The sequence below is a fragment of the Eptatretus burgeri genome, chromosome 1 (genome assembly GCF_056783735.1).
Source record: "Eptatretus burgeri isolate ZD-2024b chromosome 1, Ebu_testis_v1, whole genome shotgun sequence".
Taxonomy (NCBI): domain Eukaryota; kingdom Metazoa; phylum Chordata; class Myxini; order Myxiniformes; family Myxinidae; genus Eptatretus; species Eptatretus burgeri.
The window spans coordinates 88,698,123-88,715,622 of NC_140961.1; the positions used below are offsets into that span (position 1 = coordinate 88,698,123).

Below are 17,500 nucleotides of genomic sequence, written 5' to 3' on the forward strand. Positions count from 1 at the left end.
AAGTCTTGACCCTCTGCTTCCGACTCTCCTCTTCTTGACTCTCCGTTCTCGTTCTGCTGACTCTCCCTCGTTCTCTCTTGCGACTCCCCGACCCCCTCGGCTTCGTTCTGCTGACTCTTTCGCTCCGACTTTTACGGCCACTCATTTGACTGACGAACACCGTCCTTTTATCCCCCGTAACTTCGCCTTTGACCCCTCCCTTTGACCTTCAACTCGCTCCCCATTGGCCCGAGAAAAAGTGGGCGTGAAGGCTTTTTGATCCACAAATTTGCATATATCGACGCCCTGGGGCGGGCCACTCCGCCCCTCGCTCACCGATTGGACGGCAAAAAGTGGGCGTGTGTCGTTTTCGATCCGTTTTTGAAGCAGAAAATCCGTGATTTTGTACACGCTGTTCAACGTGCGCCCTACACGAGTCCAGCATCGGTGCCCATGAGTGGCGCGAGACGACGGTGATGCGATGGTGGCGAGTTGTGACGGTAAAGGTCGTGGCGGTTGTGGTGAAGCGGTGGTTGTGGTCGGTGGTTGATGTTGTGGTTGTGATCATGGCGGTTGGTCCAAAATAAAGATAGTAAAAGAAAAACGGCTATCCTAAAGAGTCGCAGCACGTATAAATGACATGTATTCCCACTAGACAACGGGTTTGGGCCTAACTACACATGCACTTACCGAGATACCTCACCTAAGGGACCTGAATGGTGGTTTGCGAATCTGGTAACCACAACACTACCCCCTTCCCTTCTTACAGACTCGTCCCGAGTCGTCAAATTTTCGTGTGCCATCATGTGTAGTTTTCCCCTAGTACATTTTACCTACGGATCCCTGAGTGCGACATTCATGGTATTCGTGTCCCCAAAATAAATAACCTGAGGGCTGCGTGACTATCTAAACAAACTCACTCATACGGACGACTTAAATAAAATTGCCGGCGCTAAGACAAACATGCCGGGGGCGCACTCATATTTACAGTACATCTTACCTTAACTTACAAATTTTACACTAAACCATGGCCCAGGATCAATGAACTCTGCAAAAAGAAAGCAGTTAGCAGGGAGCCAGGCTGCCCACATGCAGTCTCTGGCTCAAAACAATGCAGGTGACAGGGAACGTGGCTGGCTGCTCACACGCAGTCCAAGGCCTTCCCTTTTGAACTGAACTCAGTGAACCACAACGGTGCTTGGGCTGCACAACGCAGTCTCCGTGCCAGCTCAAGTGGCACACGCAATGAGCACAACGAATGGATGCATGAACGGTTTGAACTGAATGCAGTGAACCACAACGGTGCATGGGCTGCACAACGCAGTCTCCGTGCCAGCTCAAGTGGCACACGCAATGAGCACAACGAATGGATGCATGGACACAAACACGGTGCACGGGCCGCCACTGCAGGCCCGTGTTGTAGCTGCCAACAGGGCAGTTCTTGCAGCTTGCAAACTGTTGCCTTGATCCTGGCGCACATGGAAATGAATAGGGGGGGGGGGCAAAGCAAAAATTGAACGGGGGCTGGTGAACAGGGGCAGTGGGCATGGCATGGCAAAGGTGAGCAGGCAAACACAGCCCGCAGAAGAAGGCCGCTGCAGGCAAACTCAGCCCGCAGAACCAGGCCGGCACAGGCCTCGAAGAAAAACAGCCAGCAGATGAACTGGCCGGCACAGGCCTTGCAGTAACACAGCCAGCAGCTTTTGCCGTCAGTGGAAGTTGGTGGAGGGAGTGCGGTGGTGCTGGCCACTTGGAAGGCGGGCTCGAACCTACCTACCTGTCTCCCTCCCAACCTATCGCCTTTGCCTGTCACTGTACATACCCACTCCCTTAATTTGTCAAACCCCAATTTAGCCCCAACTTATTTTTTTGTTGTTTTTTTTTTTTTTCTTACTTCCCCACTATAAATCGTCCCCTAACCCCCTTTATTGTCCTTGTTCGGCTAACCTATCCTGTCACCTAGCCTACTCCCAACCCCTACGTTCCCTTCCCGGAGGGGAATAAGGGAGAGCTAACGTCCTGTGTCGAGGCCCAACTCAAGCCTCAGAATGGCCTCCCCAGAGTTCGGCGATCTATAACCCAAAGTGGGTCCAGCGGCCCACAACGACAGCGAGGGGATGGATGGTGCGGAGGGGTACATCTCCTAATCTACCCTAACCATTTAACTGTTAAACTACCCCGGGGCTTTCAACAAGCGCCTCGCTTAAACTATTGGTTCTAACAACCCAGATTCCCGTCGCCTGTGTTGGTGTCCTCACAATTTCGGGCCTCGCCCCAATTTTCTCTCCGTGCCCTCACACGGTCTCCTGGCTGGGACACGTGGCTCCCTTTGGCAGGCACGACCCTCTGCCGAATCTCCCGCTATGGCACCCCGGGCACTACACTGCCTCCGAGCCTACCAGCTCCCTAACACCGGGGAGTGCCCCCCATGGCACTCACCCTGAAACGCACACGAGGCAGGCCGGCCACCCGGGCCCCTTTCCAAGGGTCACCCGGGCCCACAACACTGCCCACGCGGCTAATGGCGCCCGGGCCCCCGCACCAAGCAGGCGCACCCGTGCCCACTACTCTATCCCGGCCCCCATGGGCCCATGGCCTACCGCGGCCGACTAGCCTGGTGCCCGGGCACCCACTCAGCGATACTCACCTTTCGCAGCCACGCTCCCAAGCCCGTCAACAGGGCTCCTGCACCCCTCCAAATGGGTCTCGAGCCTACTTTCCCACCAACAACAAAACGACCTCCATTTTTCAATTTGACTAACCCAGCTAACTCACTCTACACTGACCCCGGGGTCCCTTGGGTGGGAGTCACCCTCCCCAATCACTCATCGCACCATGCATTCCCCATTCGCTCCACTCACACAGACCCGCTGGCCTCACTCACTCAACATGTACACGTACTCGCCTCACAACTCTTCAACACACTCACCGCTGAACTCTGCCATCCTTCTAACTACCTCCCCTAACTAACTCGTGCTCCCACGTCGTCCCTTATACTACAGCACGTTCCTTTTAACACTACGTAGCTAAACTACGTCCCCTCTACACACTCACAAGTCTGTCACGGTCTCCAAATCAATCATTTTATTTCCCAACCTAAATCTGGCTACAATCCCTCTAACTAATCCATTCCACGGACTCCATGAGGACTTACCCCTGCCCCATGAAGTCGGTCTAGCTAAGCTAACCCTTCCCCCTAACTAGTTTTCATCCTGTGCCCCTGAGTAAGGGTCTTTCACCCCTTGCCCAGGAATCCTGTACACCCGAAAGTGAGGCTTGTTCTTTTTTTTTTTTTTTTTTCTACATGCGCAGCGCCAGCGCGGCAACTCAGAGCTCGCGCACTTGCACCTGCCCGTGACGTCATGCAGCTGCACGTGTTCCTCGTCCTCCTTGACGGGACCATCCGGCAGAGATACCCCTCCTGCCGGATTCCAACCCCACGTGCAGCCATGGCGTCACCGTGCGCATAAAAAACAAGCCCCACGTCTCGAGGGGTTCCCCACGCGAACACATGTGCTTTGCCCGTTGGAGCTTAACACACGATCGCGTGGAGAACCCGTCCGGTCCAAATCCGTTTACCTGCCTAAACTTTGTCCGTCCGCGGGATCGGCATATCCACCGCGTGTTTCCGGACCGGGACTTCACTCGCAAGCGAGCACGTGGTGGTCTCGTGCGTTGCACAGCACGAACCGCGTGCTCACTGCTGGGTGAACCCGGCACGGTCCTCGAAACAACTACAACCGCTACTCGGCTTTCTCTCCTCTGTCGCCGTCTCCGTCGCCATTCCACACGCATACCTGCGTGTCACGACGCACACAGTCCACACCATCACATTCACACGGGGAGACGCGGCTGCGTGCTCCCGCATGCCAACCGACATCTCCTCTCATACCGCTCTCTCACACACGGTCTCCCTGGCACACAGCGACCTTGCACACGGCCGTTCACTCACGCGCCTCACTACTCACACAAACCATACTACTCACACGTGGTGCTCTATTCACTCGCGCGGGGGCACTCACCCGCGGGTGCCTCACCCACACACGCGAGGGCACTCAACCGCTGTGCCTCATCCACACACCGTGCCTCACTCATACACGCGGGGCACTCACCCGCGGTACCTCACTCATACACACGGCGACACTCACACACGCGGTCTCTTCCACACAACGTCCCTCACTCATACACGCGGGGCACTCACCCGCGGTTCCTCACTCATACACGCGGGGGGCACTCACCAAGCGGTTCCTCACTCATACTGGCTGTTTCCACTCACACACACGGCCTCTTCCCACACACGGTTCCTCATCCACACACGGTGCCTCATCCAAACACGGCGTGCTGGGAAGCACGCACTCCAGCACCATCGCCACCACACCACTCACACGGGTCGCTTCCACACACGGGGACGCACTCACGCCTTGCACCACACACAGGGACAACCACACTGGGGATTCGTGTCCCCACAAGGGTCTCCGGGGCCTCTATACCCCCAAGCTCTCCGTGCACCCGTCCACAGCACCCGCGTCCCTCAACCTCGCAAAACACGACCGAACTCACCTGGTCGTGACTCGCCTTGCGGGGAAGCATACTCCCTCCCCTCGTTCCCTGGAGGAGGGCCATCCCGCTGCTCGCACCGGGTCCCTACACGCTCCGCGAGCTCACCCCCATTATCCTCCACTACCTCCGTGTGTGTGTGTGCGTCACTTACCCCGTCTTCATCGTGTAGTCTTCCCTCTATCGTTCCCATCTCCCGTGTCTCTGCCAACTCTTCACCCTTTACCTCCCTTGTCTCAACTATTATTTTTCCTTTGTCGCCACCTCGTGTCTCGTCTCACACGTTTTGGTCTCCCATTTAATTTTTCCCTTTCGGTCATCGTCACGACTCCTCGCCCAACACGTTCCACGAATTATTTTTTCACCCGCCTCCACCGCGGGCCTGTCAGCCGTTGCACCCCCACCCAGCTCGTTTTGCTCCCACACGTGAAGTCGCCATTCCCAGCTCCCTGGTCACGGCCTTCATGCCCGCCTGCAGGCATCGGCCCATGTTCTGCCTCACCCCGCAGCTCTTTCATTTCTTCCTCATTTGCTGTGTATTCGCATCCATCGTCGTTTCACTTCATTTGTATTTGTATCCATCTTTTCATCCATTTTTTGTGTATTCGCATCCATCTTTTCATCCATTTTTTGTGTATTCGCATCCATCTTTCGTTCATGCCTTTCATTTCGCTCTTCATATTCGCATCCATTTTTTCGATCATTTTGGGATTCATCTTTTCGTTCATTGCCGCCAGCATGGCGCATAGCTGGGCCATGTTGGATGCACTCAGCTGAGCCGTTTCGGCAGGGGTTGGGGAAGGGTCTTGGTGGAGAGGGGGGGGGGAGGTGTCATACACCGCGGCCGCTGCCGCACCCACCTCGGGTCCTGGGTTCAGTTGGGCGAGTCCGTGTTCCTGCACAATCAACATTTCCTGCTCGGGGATTCCATCCTGGACCATGGATTCTACACATTCTACATCCATTTCTAATACCCCCGGCTCCCCGCCGCCTTGAGACGCCATCTTGCTTCTCGTGAAGGGTTAATTTGTTCGCTCGCACTTGGAGGGAATCGGGGGTCGCTTCTCTCACCCCTGGACCGATTCCCGTGAATTTAGCCGGAGACAGGACAGCCCGTTTTCCTGTTCTCCGATACCAGTGCCGCGAGGAGGGCGATGAATTTGTATCCCACTCCTGACACCAGTGTTGCGGTTCGCGCCCGCCGGGCGTGCGACGGCCACGTAACCCTCGAATCGCGGCACGTCGCCCACCGGACGGACAATCCAGTCGTGACCCTCTCGGACTAACGCCGGGAACCAGTCACGGGTGGACCTTTCGGGTCTCACCGCGATCGAGCCAATCAGCCCCGCGCGTGGGATATAGGGTTGCTCGCCAAATTCGAACTACCACGGCACCCACGCGGAGGGTAGACCGGGCGATCGCACCTCGCCGTAGGTCGACTTCGGACACGGGCCACTTAAGCGACCCGGCTCCGTACACTATCAGAATAACCGAGCGGTGTTATCGCCGACCTCGACGGTTCGATTAACTATCGGGCGATTCAGCCCACTACCAACCCTTTACGTGAAGCAAGATGGGGGTTCAATGGGGAAAAAGACGAAGCGAAGCTGAAACAGTTCAACAATAAAGCACATTTATTCTCGGCACACGGGAAGCACACAAATACAATTCCACCAAATGCACACAAAAAGAAAACACAATTCCATTTACACAAAAAGCAAACATAAAAGTGAAAACACAGTGCAGAGCTAATACCGACTACCGAGCACACGGCAACACTTATACACCCTACTTCACAGACGGCGCCGACAACACATACCCAAAACCAAGGAAAAGAAATACCCTCAAGAATGAGGTAGGCCTGGGGCCGAGACCGGGTCGGGCCTACCCGTCTGGTGATGAGACGCGGAGCGGCGATGGCCCCGCAACCCGCGGGCCTCGTGGACAGTGCCTGGCAGGGGGTGGGAACGGGGCCCCCTTGGTCGCACTATCTCAGCGCGGGGGGAAACAGGAGGGGGTTGCTGATGCTCGGGGTATAGAGGATCTTTATTATTTGCGACGAGCGTCTCCACCTCGGCCAGGTCGCGCTGCCGGCCTCCCTCGGGTGCAGCTTCCTGCACGACGCGAGCCGTCCATCGTCTGGTCTCGCCGCCTTTCCACAGCTCCGTCCCCTCCGTTCCGACTCCAACGCACACGACGAGCAGCTCCACCGCCCGCGAAGTCTTGACCCTCTGCTTCCGTCTCTCCTCTTCTTGACTCTCCGTTCTCGTTCTGCTGACTCTCCCTCGTTCTCTCTTGCGACTCCCGACCCCTCGTTCTCGTTCTGCTGACTCTTTCGCTCCGACTTCTACGACTCCTTTGACTGACGAACACCGTCCTTTTATCCCCCCGTAACTTCGCCTTTGACCCCTCCCTTTGACCTTCAACTCGCTCCCCATTGGCCCGAGAAAAAGTGGGCGTGAAGGCTTTTGATCCACAAATTTGCATATATCGATCGCCCTGGGGGCGGGCCAATTCGCCCCTCGCTCACCGATTGGACGGCAAAAGTGGGCGTGTGTCGTTTTCGATCCGTTTTTGAAGCAGAAAATCCGTGGATTTTGTACACGCTGTTCAACGTGCGCCCTACACGAGTCCAGCATCGGTGCCCATGAGTGGCGCGAGACGACGGTGATGCGATGGTGGCGAGTTGTGACGGTAAAGGTCGTGGCGGTTGTGGTGAAGCGGTGGTTGTGGTCGGTGGTTGATGTTGTGGTTGTGATCATGGCGGTTGGTCCAAAATAAAGATAGTAAAAGAAAACGGCTATCCTAAAGAGTCGCAGCACGTATAAATGACATGTATTCCCACTAGACAACGGGTTTGGGCCTAACTACACATGCACTTACCGAGATACCTCACCTAAGGGACCTGAATGGTGGTTTGCGAATTTGGTAACCACAACAATATATATATATATATATATATATATATATATATATATATATATATATATATATATATATATATATATATATATAATATATATATATATATATATATATATAAATATATATATATATATATATATATATACATATATATATATATATATATATATATATATATATATATATATATATATATATATATATATATATATATCTTCCTAACCACTGACTGACATTAAAGATCTGTGCCTTCTGGGTGATGTTGAAAGCTGAAATTTTGTGTGCCGATGGACATCAAAGCCAGTGCACTGGAAAAAAAAAATTACAGAATCATTAGACATCTAAAATGAAAATGCAAGGAAATGAAAAAAAAGAGAAAAAAATGCAGGTGAGTGACCCGAGACAATGGGGAAGCATGGTTAGTATGCTTTCACAATGTATAAGCACACCCCGCTAGTATATATATATATATATATATATATATATATATATATATATATATATATATATATATATATATATATATATATATATATATATATATATATATATATGTGTATATACGTACAGTATATCTTATTGACACAGCCATAACTGTGATTCGTGAAGACGCCAAGTTGAGTCCCATCACGCCATCGCTGCGCAATCTGGAAACATGTGCCATCTGCCACATGAGCACATTGTCTTCCATTTCTCCAATCACTAAGAAGAGGTGTTATTGTTTTTTTAGTAGCCAAGAGTTACAATAAAGATTATTCCTCTGTTTTGTAACCTTGAGTAATGTTGTGATAATATTATCATGATGACACCTTGACTGCGGCCACAGAAGGGTCTCTGGCAGTGCAAAAATGCCAAAGGCAAATCTTGTCACCAAGCAAATGAAAAGCGAAGCGATCGCCTAGGTTTTCCCTTCTGAGGGCTCATCAGGGTACCACATCACTGTTCCATCCACTTGGTGACTTTGAAACCTTATGGCTTTTACCCAGGACATTGATACACCCCTAACTGTGATTGGTGAAGAAGCCAAGTCAAGTCCCATCACGGCTATTGCCGCGTTATCTGGAAACAAGTACCTTGTGCCACATGGACATATTGCCTTCCACCCCACCAATAATATTGTGATGGTTTTGGAAAGGTACCTCAGGGGAGAGCAAACATGGACATGAAGGGGACACAAGGATGAGTTATTTCAATAGTCTCTGTGTAGGTAGACCTTTGCCCCTTGTCTAATGGTTTGGGGCGGGGGGAGGGGGCATGCGTTGAAGTTGGTTTGTGTATCCATGGTGTGAGGTCTTTCTCACAAACCCACCCCACCTTGCTCATTTCAGGCTTTCTTTAATATCCCATCGGTCCATTCCAAACCCTCTGCTACTTTCAATCTTTCTTTTAATACGTTGGTCCATTCCAACAACCCACCCCCCCCACCTCTGCCTTTCTCAATCAACCAATAATCCCCTTCAACAAACCTCAATTCAACAACCCTTCTTTCATCTTGGCAGTCTTTCTTTCAACCCTGCAGGTTTATTCTCATCCATCGGTGCGTCTGCCTTCCTTACCACTCAAATCGACTCATTATTTTATTATTTCCACCAACCACCCATCACCCACCAGAAATGGTTGGTCCTCCAGACCAGCACCAAATTACTTTCCCACATTCTTCCTTCCCTGCACTTCCTCCATTCTTCCTTTCCTACATGTCCACGTTTATCATGTGGGACAATGCTTCTCAAGTACGAAGTGTGGTCTGGCACTTTTCCCATGCGCGATGGAGTGCAACATGTCGAGCATGCACAATACAATGTGTACTGTAGACTGAAAGTTTGCATTCGAGGGAGGGAGTGGAGGCCCTCGTCGCTGCCTTGAATGTGTGAAAGGAGGGGTGGGGGCTGCGTTGAAAGCTCCTTCAGAGACAGAGGGATTTTCCCACAAGCTGGATCGTGGACACACCCCCGTGGGATGCACACCAATGAGGGAGGCTCGCATGAGAGATACGGAGAAAGACGTGTCCTGTGAGGAGAAAGGAGCTCAGAGCTGGTATTTGTCCTAAAAGTTGGTCCTGGGAGGAGAGAAGGAAGGAGCTAATAGTCGGAGGGGAGCAAGGAGAAAGCTCAGAACGTGGCTTGGTTCATGTGGAGCTGCTGGTCCCATAGGCAAGAGCAGGAATTTGCAATTTGGCCAAGATGCTGGCAATAGCTCACCTTCTCTTCATGAAGAATACTGTGGAATTTTTTTAACACCCACCAACTCATGCCAGCAGATGAGACAACCAATTTAATGTCCATCGTATGGATGGCGCATGCCTGATGAATAGTACTGCTTGAGAAACACCAGAATGACAGTTTATAACTGAGCCAAAATTTGAACCCAGACTGTCCAGCTGAGAGTCAGGTGTGAATATTTATAGGCTATCCTTTCAACCATTTACTGGACAAATGTAACTCTGAAAATAACTTTAAACAACCAACAAATTTCTGGGAAGAACAAAACATGGGTAACTTACCCTTTTGCTACTATCGCATTCATGCCCAGGATCTGTGTTGATTGGGGTGCATGGAAGCCCCTGAGGCCAATGCACAGTGGTGTTCTCAACAGCAAGTCTGCGTGCTGGTTTTGATGCTGTTCGCTCACTCAAATTCAGAGGCTGCTCACAGCCATTGCCACTGGCAAAGGAACTTCGGTTTGCCAGGTTGCCTCTGGTTCCTTGACCACAATCGAGCACTCTAGTGTATCCCCCACACTCTGTTAGACCATCTGATGATTGGTCTGCAATGAGAAAAGAGTGCGAATGAGGATAAAACAACAGTGAATTGTTTGTTTCAAGTTGAGTACATCACATCTATATTAATAAATGTGTGTGTGTGTGTGTGTGTGTGTGTGTTTGTGTGTGAGTGTCTCCTCCATAACTCCAAAACCATGAAACCGAACAGCCTGAAACTTTGCATGCATACTAAGAGAACTCCAAGGCAGCGCTTGATTGAAAATTGGGTGTTTGGGTTAATTAAAACAACACCCCTTTTGAAGATAATCAACAGCCTTATTTAATTATATCCTTTATCAGGTGCATTCTCAGCCACCTTGCTCTGAATGGGGTCTTAAGGCTCATCCTGGGTTACCTTGCTGGGGTCTGAAGCCACCATTTTTTTAGGCCTGCTTTACCATGCCTTGACTTGGAAAAGGCCACAAGGATTTCTTTCCGATAAAGTTTTTTTTCAACTCTCCTCACTCATATTATCGATACCTATGAATTGCTGGATACATTGCAAAGCTTATAAATCCCCAGAGACATCAGCGTTTGTGGCATTATTTCATTTATGCACATACCATAACTTTGAGAATCTCTTAAATTAAGCTGAATTACAAAATTTAAGCTCCAGATTTGAACTTAACAGCAGCTCCAACTGTAAAAAAGTGTTCATTTGTCTAATTCGGACATCGTTTGGACATTCAGACATAGTTATCATTTGTCAACCATTTAAATGGAGTGCTTGATTGAGTGCTTATGCCGCCAGCTGAGCACCTTTCAGTCATCGTCGGTACAATTCATGTCCCAAATGGGATGTACAGTCGGCAGTTGCTGCAAGGTAGAGGTACATATGTGGGGAAATTTGGATCTGTAATTTAGGGACTCTCTGTGGGTGTGGGTGTATGCCTGCATGCTTGGTTATGGGCACCATGGTGGCAAGATTTCATCCCATACCTTGGAGGTATTAATTTTCAACCCCAGCAGCATGCGAGCGATCATGTTTTCCTTTATCCTCATGTCTGTTTCTAAAGCAATTGGTTGTTTTATATGACTTGGTGTGCTTTAAATGGTTTCTCTTTGAGAGTTTTAAAGCAAAATACATTTCATAACACCCAATTTCCAAGCCGTTTGCCGTATTAATGTATTTTCTCAATTACAGAGCCAATTTTTTTTGCACCTGTCACACAACGATTTTGTTTGTATGTGTTTTTCATAAAGCATAACATATTCTCTGCTAACTCCCCTACCGCCACTACCCCCATCTCTCTCTCTCTCTCTCTCTCTCTCTCTCTCTCTCTCTCTCTCTCTCTCTCTCTCTCTCTCTCTCTCTCTCTCTCTCTCTCTCTCTCTCTCTCTCTTTGTCCCATCCTCACACCACCCCCTCTTAATACAGTCCAGCATCCCCCACACCTCTCTCTCTCTGTCTCTGAACGTATCTAGATGTGGTTATGCTCGGATGGTGGTTATCTCCACACATCCAGCTGGTGGTTATCTCTATACGTGTCTGGATGGTGGTTATTTCCAGGCAGTAGTTATCTCCGGACACGTCCAGATGGTGGTTATGTCCAGATGTATCCTGTCCTCACACTGCCTTCCCTTGCCCTCCCCTCATACTGCCATACCATCCCCTCCCCTCACACTGCCTTACCTTGCACCTCCTCATGCTGCCTTCCCTTGTTTTCCCCTGCCCTCCACTCACGCTGCCTTTCCTTTCTACACTCCTCCTCACTCTGCTCCTCACCTCACCTTCCTTCCTCACTCCCCCACCCCTCCTCCCTCCCCCTCCTTTCACCCCCTCCCTTCGCCCCCCTCCCTCACCCCACCATACCCTCCCTCCTGTCTCCCTCCTCTCTTTGCTCACTCTCCCCCTTAATATCCCCGTCAGCGAAGCGATGAGTTGTATTTGCTCGTATAAAATAAAAGACGGAGTGTGTAGTAGAAAAATGAAAAAATGTATAAGAGGGGAGATGAGGAGATAATCTCATTTTCAACTGACATTCAAAAGTAAGAACATTACTCTGCACTCCCAAAGTGCATTTTCATGCATAAAAAATAATATTTGTTGATAAAAACAGCATGCATTCCGTATAATTGTTCATATTTATTTAAAGCAAGTGCACTATTTATTTGAGATCTCTGTGTCCTGCTGGATTAAATTATGAATTGGGTCTGCTTGCTGGGATTAAATGTGTTGACTTCATTATGAGGCCATAACTTAGTTTGTGTTCTATTGCAGCAGCTCTATAGACACATAATTTGGTCAGGACACTGGCCCATTGGTATACTTTTTTTCAAGACACCATTAAACTTTTAATGGTGACAAGTTATCGCTGGTGACACTAGTTTAGCAACCTATCCAAAGGAAGACCTGCTTCACAATGCATAGCAACCATGTTCGCATGGCATTTTAGTCACAAAACCCAAACTCAGAGGAAGCAAGCACATCAAAACATGTTCAACGATCATAAATAAATATTTTTTTGTAAACAAAGTCAAAACTCATGGAACAGCCAGAACACAGAATAAACTAAAAGGGCACTAGGTAGAGCACATACCTCCGCCACGTAATGCCTGATCCAGTAGAACATATGGGGCCCTATCGTTTTTTTGTAACATCATGCCATATATCGTTTTTGGCCCTATCTTTCAATGCTGAAGAATCACTTCAAAAATTAAATAATTATGTCTCCGGATCCGGATCGTATCCAGATTCAGATATTCACCAAAATCGAATCAATTCATCCTTATCACACACTCAACCTGCCCACCAAGTTTCATCCGAATCCGTTCATAACTTTTTGAAATATCGTGCTATATATTGGTTTTAGCACTTTATGGTGAAGAATCACAAAAAAAAATTTGGATCCCGATTCGGATCTTCACCAAAATCTAACCATTTCGTCTTTGTCACAGACTCAACCTGTCCACCAAATTTAATCTGAATCCGTTCATAACTTTTTGAGATATCCTGCACACAAACAGACAGAAAAACAGACACACACAAACGGGTGAAAACATAACCTCCTTCCACTTTTGGTGGCACAGGTAAAAAGTACAGCAGTGGAAAGCCAGGGAAGACATCAACAGCAAGGTTTAGGGGTATGACAGATGAACACTGGGAAGAAGAATGAGAGATTATAACCAACCTGTTTGTGATGTGGGAGCAACAAGTCAGAGATTCAGCTTTGTCATGAGAGATCCAATGATGTTGAGAGCCATCGACTACACAGCATCAAGCCATTAAATGTGTGAGATGGGGGCATCTGCTCAAAGGGAAGAGGAGTACTCCATTGAGCTACAGATGAAGGCATTGTCAGCTGTCAGAAGTCAGACTTGTCAAAGAAAGATGTGGTATGATGGAGGATGCCCAGTTGGCATCCCACTTTGGAGGACATCTCCGAAGTGTGGTCTGCTATATTGGGATAATTGTTTATGTTGATGCACAAATGTTTAAGGGACTGAACTTCTGCAAGCAGTACATCAATTAATTAGATGGAAGAGTTTGTCAGACAGTCCTTTCAGCCAAAGAGTGAGAGTGTCAGATTTGTTAGGGTTGAAAGACGTATTCCAAGTACTAGACAAGCTATTGATTCTTTCAAGGTCTACAGAGAGGGATGATGCTGCCTATTTCAAGGACTAGTACGTGCCCGTTAAAAAATAAATAAATAAATATTCAAACCGCGAGCAAGAAACAACAGCCACACAGGCCGTTTCTTCGCTCTTGTGTGCCCGTACGTGCATGGCCCGGAAGTTCGCATATTATTCGCAGTTGTGATTATTTGCAATACAGTTTTAATGCCCAAATATTCAATTAGCGCCAACGTATTTTGCCTTTTCGCAATGTCATCGCAAGGAAAAATAAAAAGAGAAGAGAAGAGAAAAAAATTACTTCCTGGTTCGGAGCACACCAGCTCACTCTGATGTTACCAAAATTTATGCACTGTCTTATATGAAAACGATCATAACTTGGGGCATTGTGTTTATCGATAAATGCGCATAAGAAATCGAGAAATTATTATAAGACATGAAGTCATCACTCTCCGGAAGCCCATACGTTGTAACCCGTAATGGGGAACGCCACTGAGCTTCCCTTCCTCCATCGGCCACGCCTACGCAATAACGTGTCTTGTCATTGGTTTGGTAAATAAATGGCCATAACTTGGGAAGCACTTGTCCGATTAATATCAAACCTTGAAAAGGCACATCCTCAGGTCCCCAGCAATATACCTGGCAAGTTTCAATGAGATCGGACCAGTGGTTGTCGAGAAACAGCGGTCATAGACACACACACACACACACACACACACACACACACACACACACACACACACACACACACACACACACACACACACGCAGAGATTGCTGGAATGATAGATAGATGAGGGATGTTATGGCAAAGAATGGAGTTGTCATTGAAAGATTGCAATGCATGTACACTTTGTAACCATCTATTTATTATTATACAGTATATTGTGTGGAGTAGGAGTGGAGTGGAGGGAGATTCAATTAAGAAAGGGAAAAAACAAACGAGAAAAAGCAAATGGGGAAGATGAAGAGAGGGAGTGGTGTGGAGGACAATGTTGAAAAGAGGAAGGATCGGTTGGGGTGTCGGATAGGAGGAAAAAGCGAATGTATGGACAAGTGAGTAAGAGGAGGTAGGAAGAAGTGTGGAAAGTTTTCCCTCATAATTAAATTGTACTATGATAGAATCAATGACATCACAAAAGTGTGATCGGTTTACAAAATACTTGTCTAAATTCAAGTCTACATGGACCGATTTGAAGGCAAAAAGTGAAAATTGGTGGAAGTTTCGTGTAACCCCCATTAGCCTCACAAGACATTCAACGAGTTGTTGATTTAAATAAAAAAACATATTTATGATGACCTAACAAAAGATGGGTGTTCCATTTGCAATCTACCATATACCATATATAACACAATGTGTGTTTGTGTATTTGTTTGTGTATTTGTTTGTGTGATGTCTGTCCCCCTTCAAAAGGATGATTTAAGAAGGGTTTTAAAGGCCAATCTTTTAACACGACTGTGTGTTCACTACGTTCTATTTTCTTTCAGGATAAAAAAACTCAAAAAAGATTTTCCATTAAAGAGTAATTACATATCTTCTTTTGGAAATGGAGACGGTGACTTGCAACCAGGCCTCAATGGCGGTGTAGAGATGCGTTTTTATATAAAAAAAAAAAAACAATAAATACAAGGCAGAGGGAGGTGAAATTAGCTGCACGTGATGTGTAACACACAGAGCAAAACGAGAGTTCATTTACATACGTGTGATGTCTATAAATAAAGAAGATATAAGCACACCTGACACAAGGCTGAGGCTTCAGGCTTTGGCACGCTCATCAGGTTGTACTCTCAAAATGAAAAGTCCCAGAAGATAAAGAAAATAGGGTAATATTTTCACTTGTAGTGTTTTAAATTACTGTAATGCTTTTTTGCTACAAAACATCAAATCTTCCGGTCTCTGAATATTTAAAATAAAATAATTACAACCTGTCATTTTTGACGGGCTTTTATACTAGTATCATATACTCGATGAATACTTGCATTTACCTGCATTTGAATTCAAGTACAGTATGACATTATAAGACTGTTATTAGATCTTGAAGAACAATAATTTAACCTTTTTTGGCCATGACAGATGCTTTTGGCGATGTCTGTAATGGCATGACGAGCTGCCGAGTGCAAATACCTACTGAGTTGTTGAACAGTTCTTGTCATCAAATTCCCATTGATTTGTTAAACATATCTCATCATGAATGAACATGAGAACCTTACTATGCTCGCATAATACAAAAAATAATAATCTAAACTGATGTGGAAAAGTCTGAAACAGTTTTCATTTCTTTATACTTTGATGCAGTCAGAAATGTAAACTTTGTGTTCAATACAAATACACCTTTATGCAAAAGAAAATATTATTCAAATAATGTAACCAAATTTATACACAATATTCTTTGACAAACTTAAACTAATAGTGAGAAAATCCACCCTTTTCCTTCAAAACAATTGAAATTCTTCTCGGGACACTCAAATAGTTTTTGTTATTAACTCTTGTGGAATGGTGCTGCATGCCGCTTCCTCGACCTTCCAAACATCACTATAAGTTGTTGGGATTCCTTTTTGCTTTTAATTTTCCAAATAGTCCCACACATCTTCAATGATAGTGAGATCTGGGCTTTGAGGGGGGTCATTGCATTTGTGGAAGGACTTCAGCCGGCTTCCTTTCTTTTGCAAAAAAAAATTAATTGTTGCAGCTGAGTGTTTTTGAATCATTATCTTGCTGTGAGATGAAGTTTGTACCAATGCTTCTTACACCACTGGGGATATCTCAGTGGATTAAGAATTTGCTTGTAACTTGCTGCAATCAATGTACCATCAGTTTCAGCAATTTTCCAACACCATGTGAGGATATGTACCCGCGAACATGAATCGAACCTCCTCCAAGCTTAATTGTTGGCTTCAAACAAGGCTTTTATAAGCTTCTGTTTTTTGTCATCTCAGATATTGTTTTCAATTAAATCAAAATATCTGAAACTTTAACTCGTCTGAACAAAGCAGCTTTGAGCATTGTTTCATAGTCCAGTTTTGGGGTTTTGTGCATATTTTAGCCCTTTAGTCTTGTTCCCCTTTCTTAACAGAGGTTTTCTTCCTGCAACACATCCTTTATGTCATGATTTCAAAAGTGACCTGAGTATGGTTGATGGATGTACAAAGACACCTGAGCCTTCTGTCAGTTCTGTTGTAAATTCAACACTTATCTTCTTTCTATTCCTTAAAGATATTATGTTCAAGTATTGCTCATCCCTGTTGGAGAGCTTTTTGGGTCTTCCTGTCCTGGGTTTGTCAATTAAAGATGAAGTTTCTCGGTACTTGTTGATTGTGCTTCAGACACCACACCTTGAAAATAGAGTGGTGCGACCTCTTTCACTCAATGTCTTCCCTTCTTTATGCTTTATGACAAAACTCACTTCTATAGGTGATCTTAAACTGAAATTTTTAGCAATTCTGCTTAAAGTTAACAGTTAATCCTGTTAAACTACATCATCAGTCTGCAGTATTCTGAATCTGTATTCTGCAGTACAAAAAGAAGACTTTTAGCTTTATGAACAAGACTCACAAATTCATACAGCTAACTGGCTTCTCTAATGTTGAACAACCTCAACCACACTCATCCCATACCTCAACCACACTCATCCCATACCTCAACAACACCCATGAATCCACCCCAAATCCACCTCCTTCAAATTCCCTGCTTTGCTTCCAAAAAGTCCC

The 17,500-nt window shown here is 46.9% G+C and overlaps 1 protein-coding gene across 3 annotated transcripts in view; it reads right to left on the reverse strand.

Moving 5' to 3' along the window:
- NOL4 (nucleolar protein 4) overlaps positions 1-17,500 on the reverse strand; it is a 512,661-nt gene that overhangs the window by 151,832 nt on the left and 343,329 nt on the right. For all 3 annotated transcript variants that reach the window (XM_085891239.1, XM_085891232.1, XM_085891224.1), the window contains exon 6: positions 9,962-10,224. In XM_085891239.1, the coding sequence (XP_085747365.1) occupies positions 9,962-10,224 (263 nt within the window). The remainder of the gene's footprint in view (positions 1-9,961; positions 10,225-17,500) is intronic.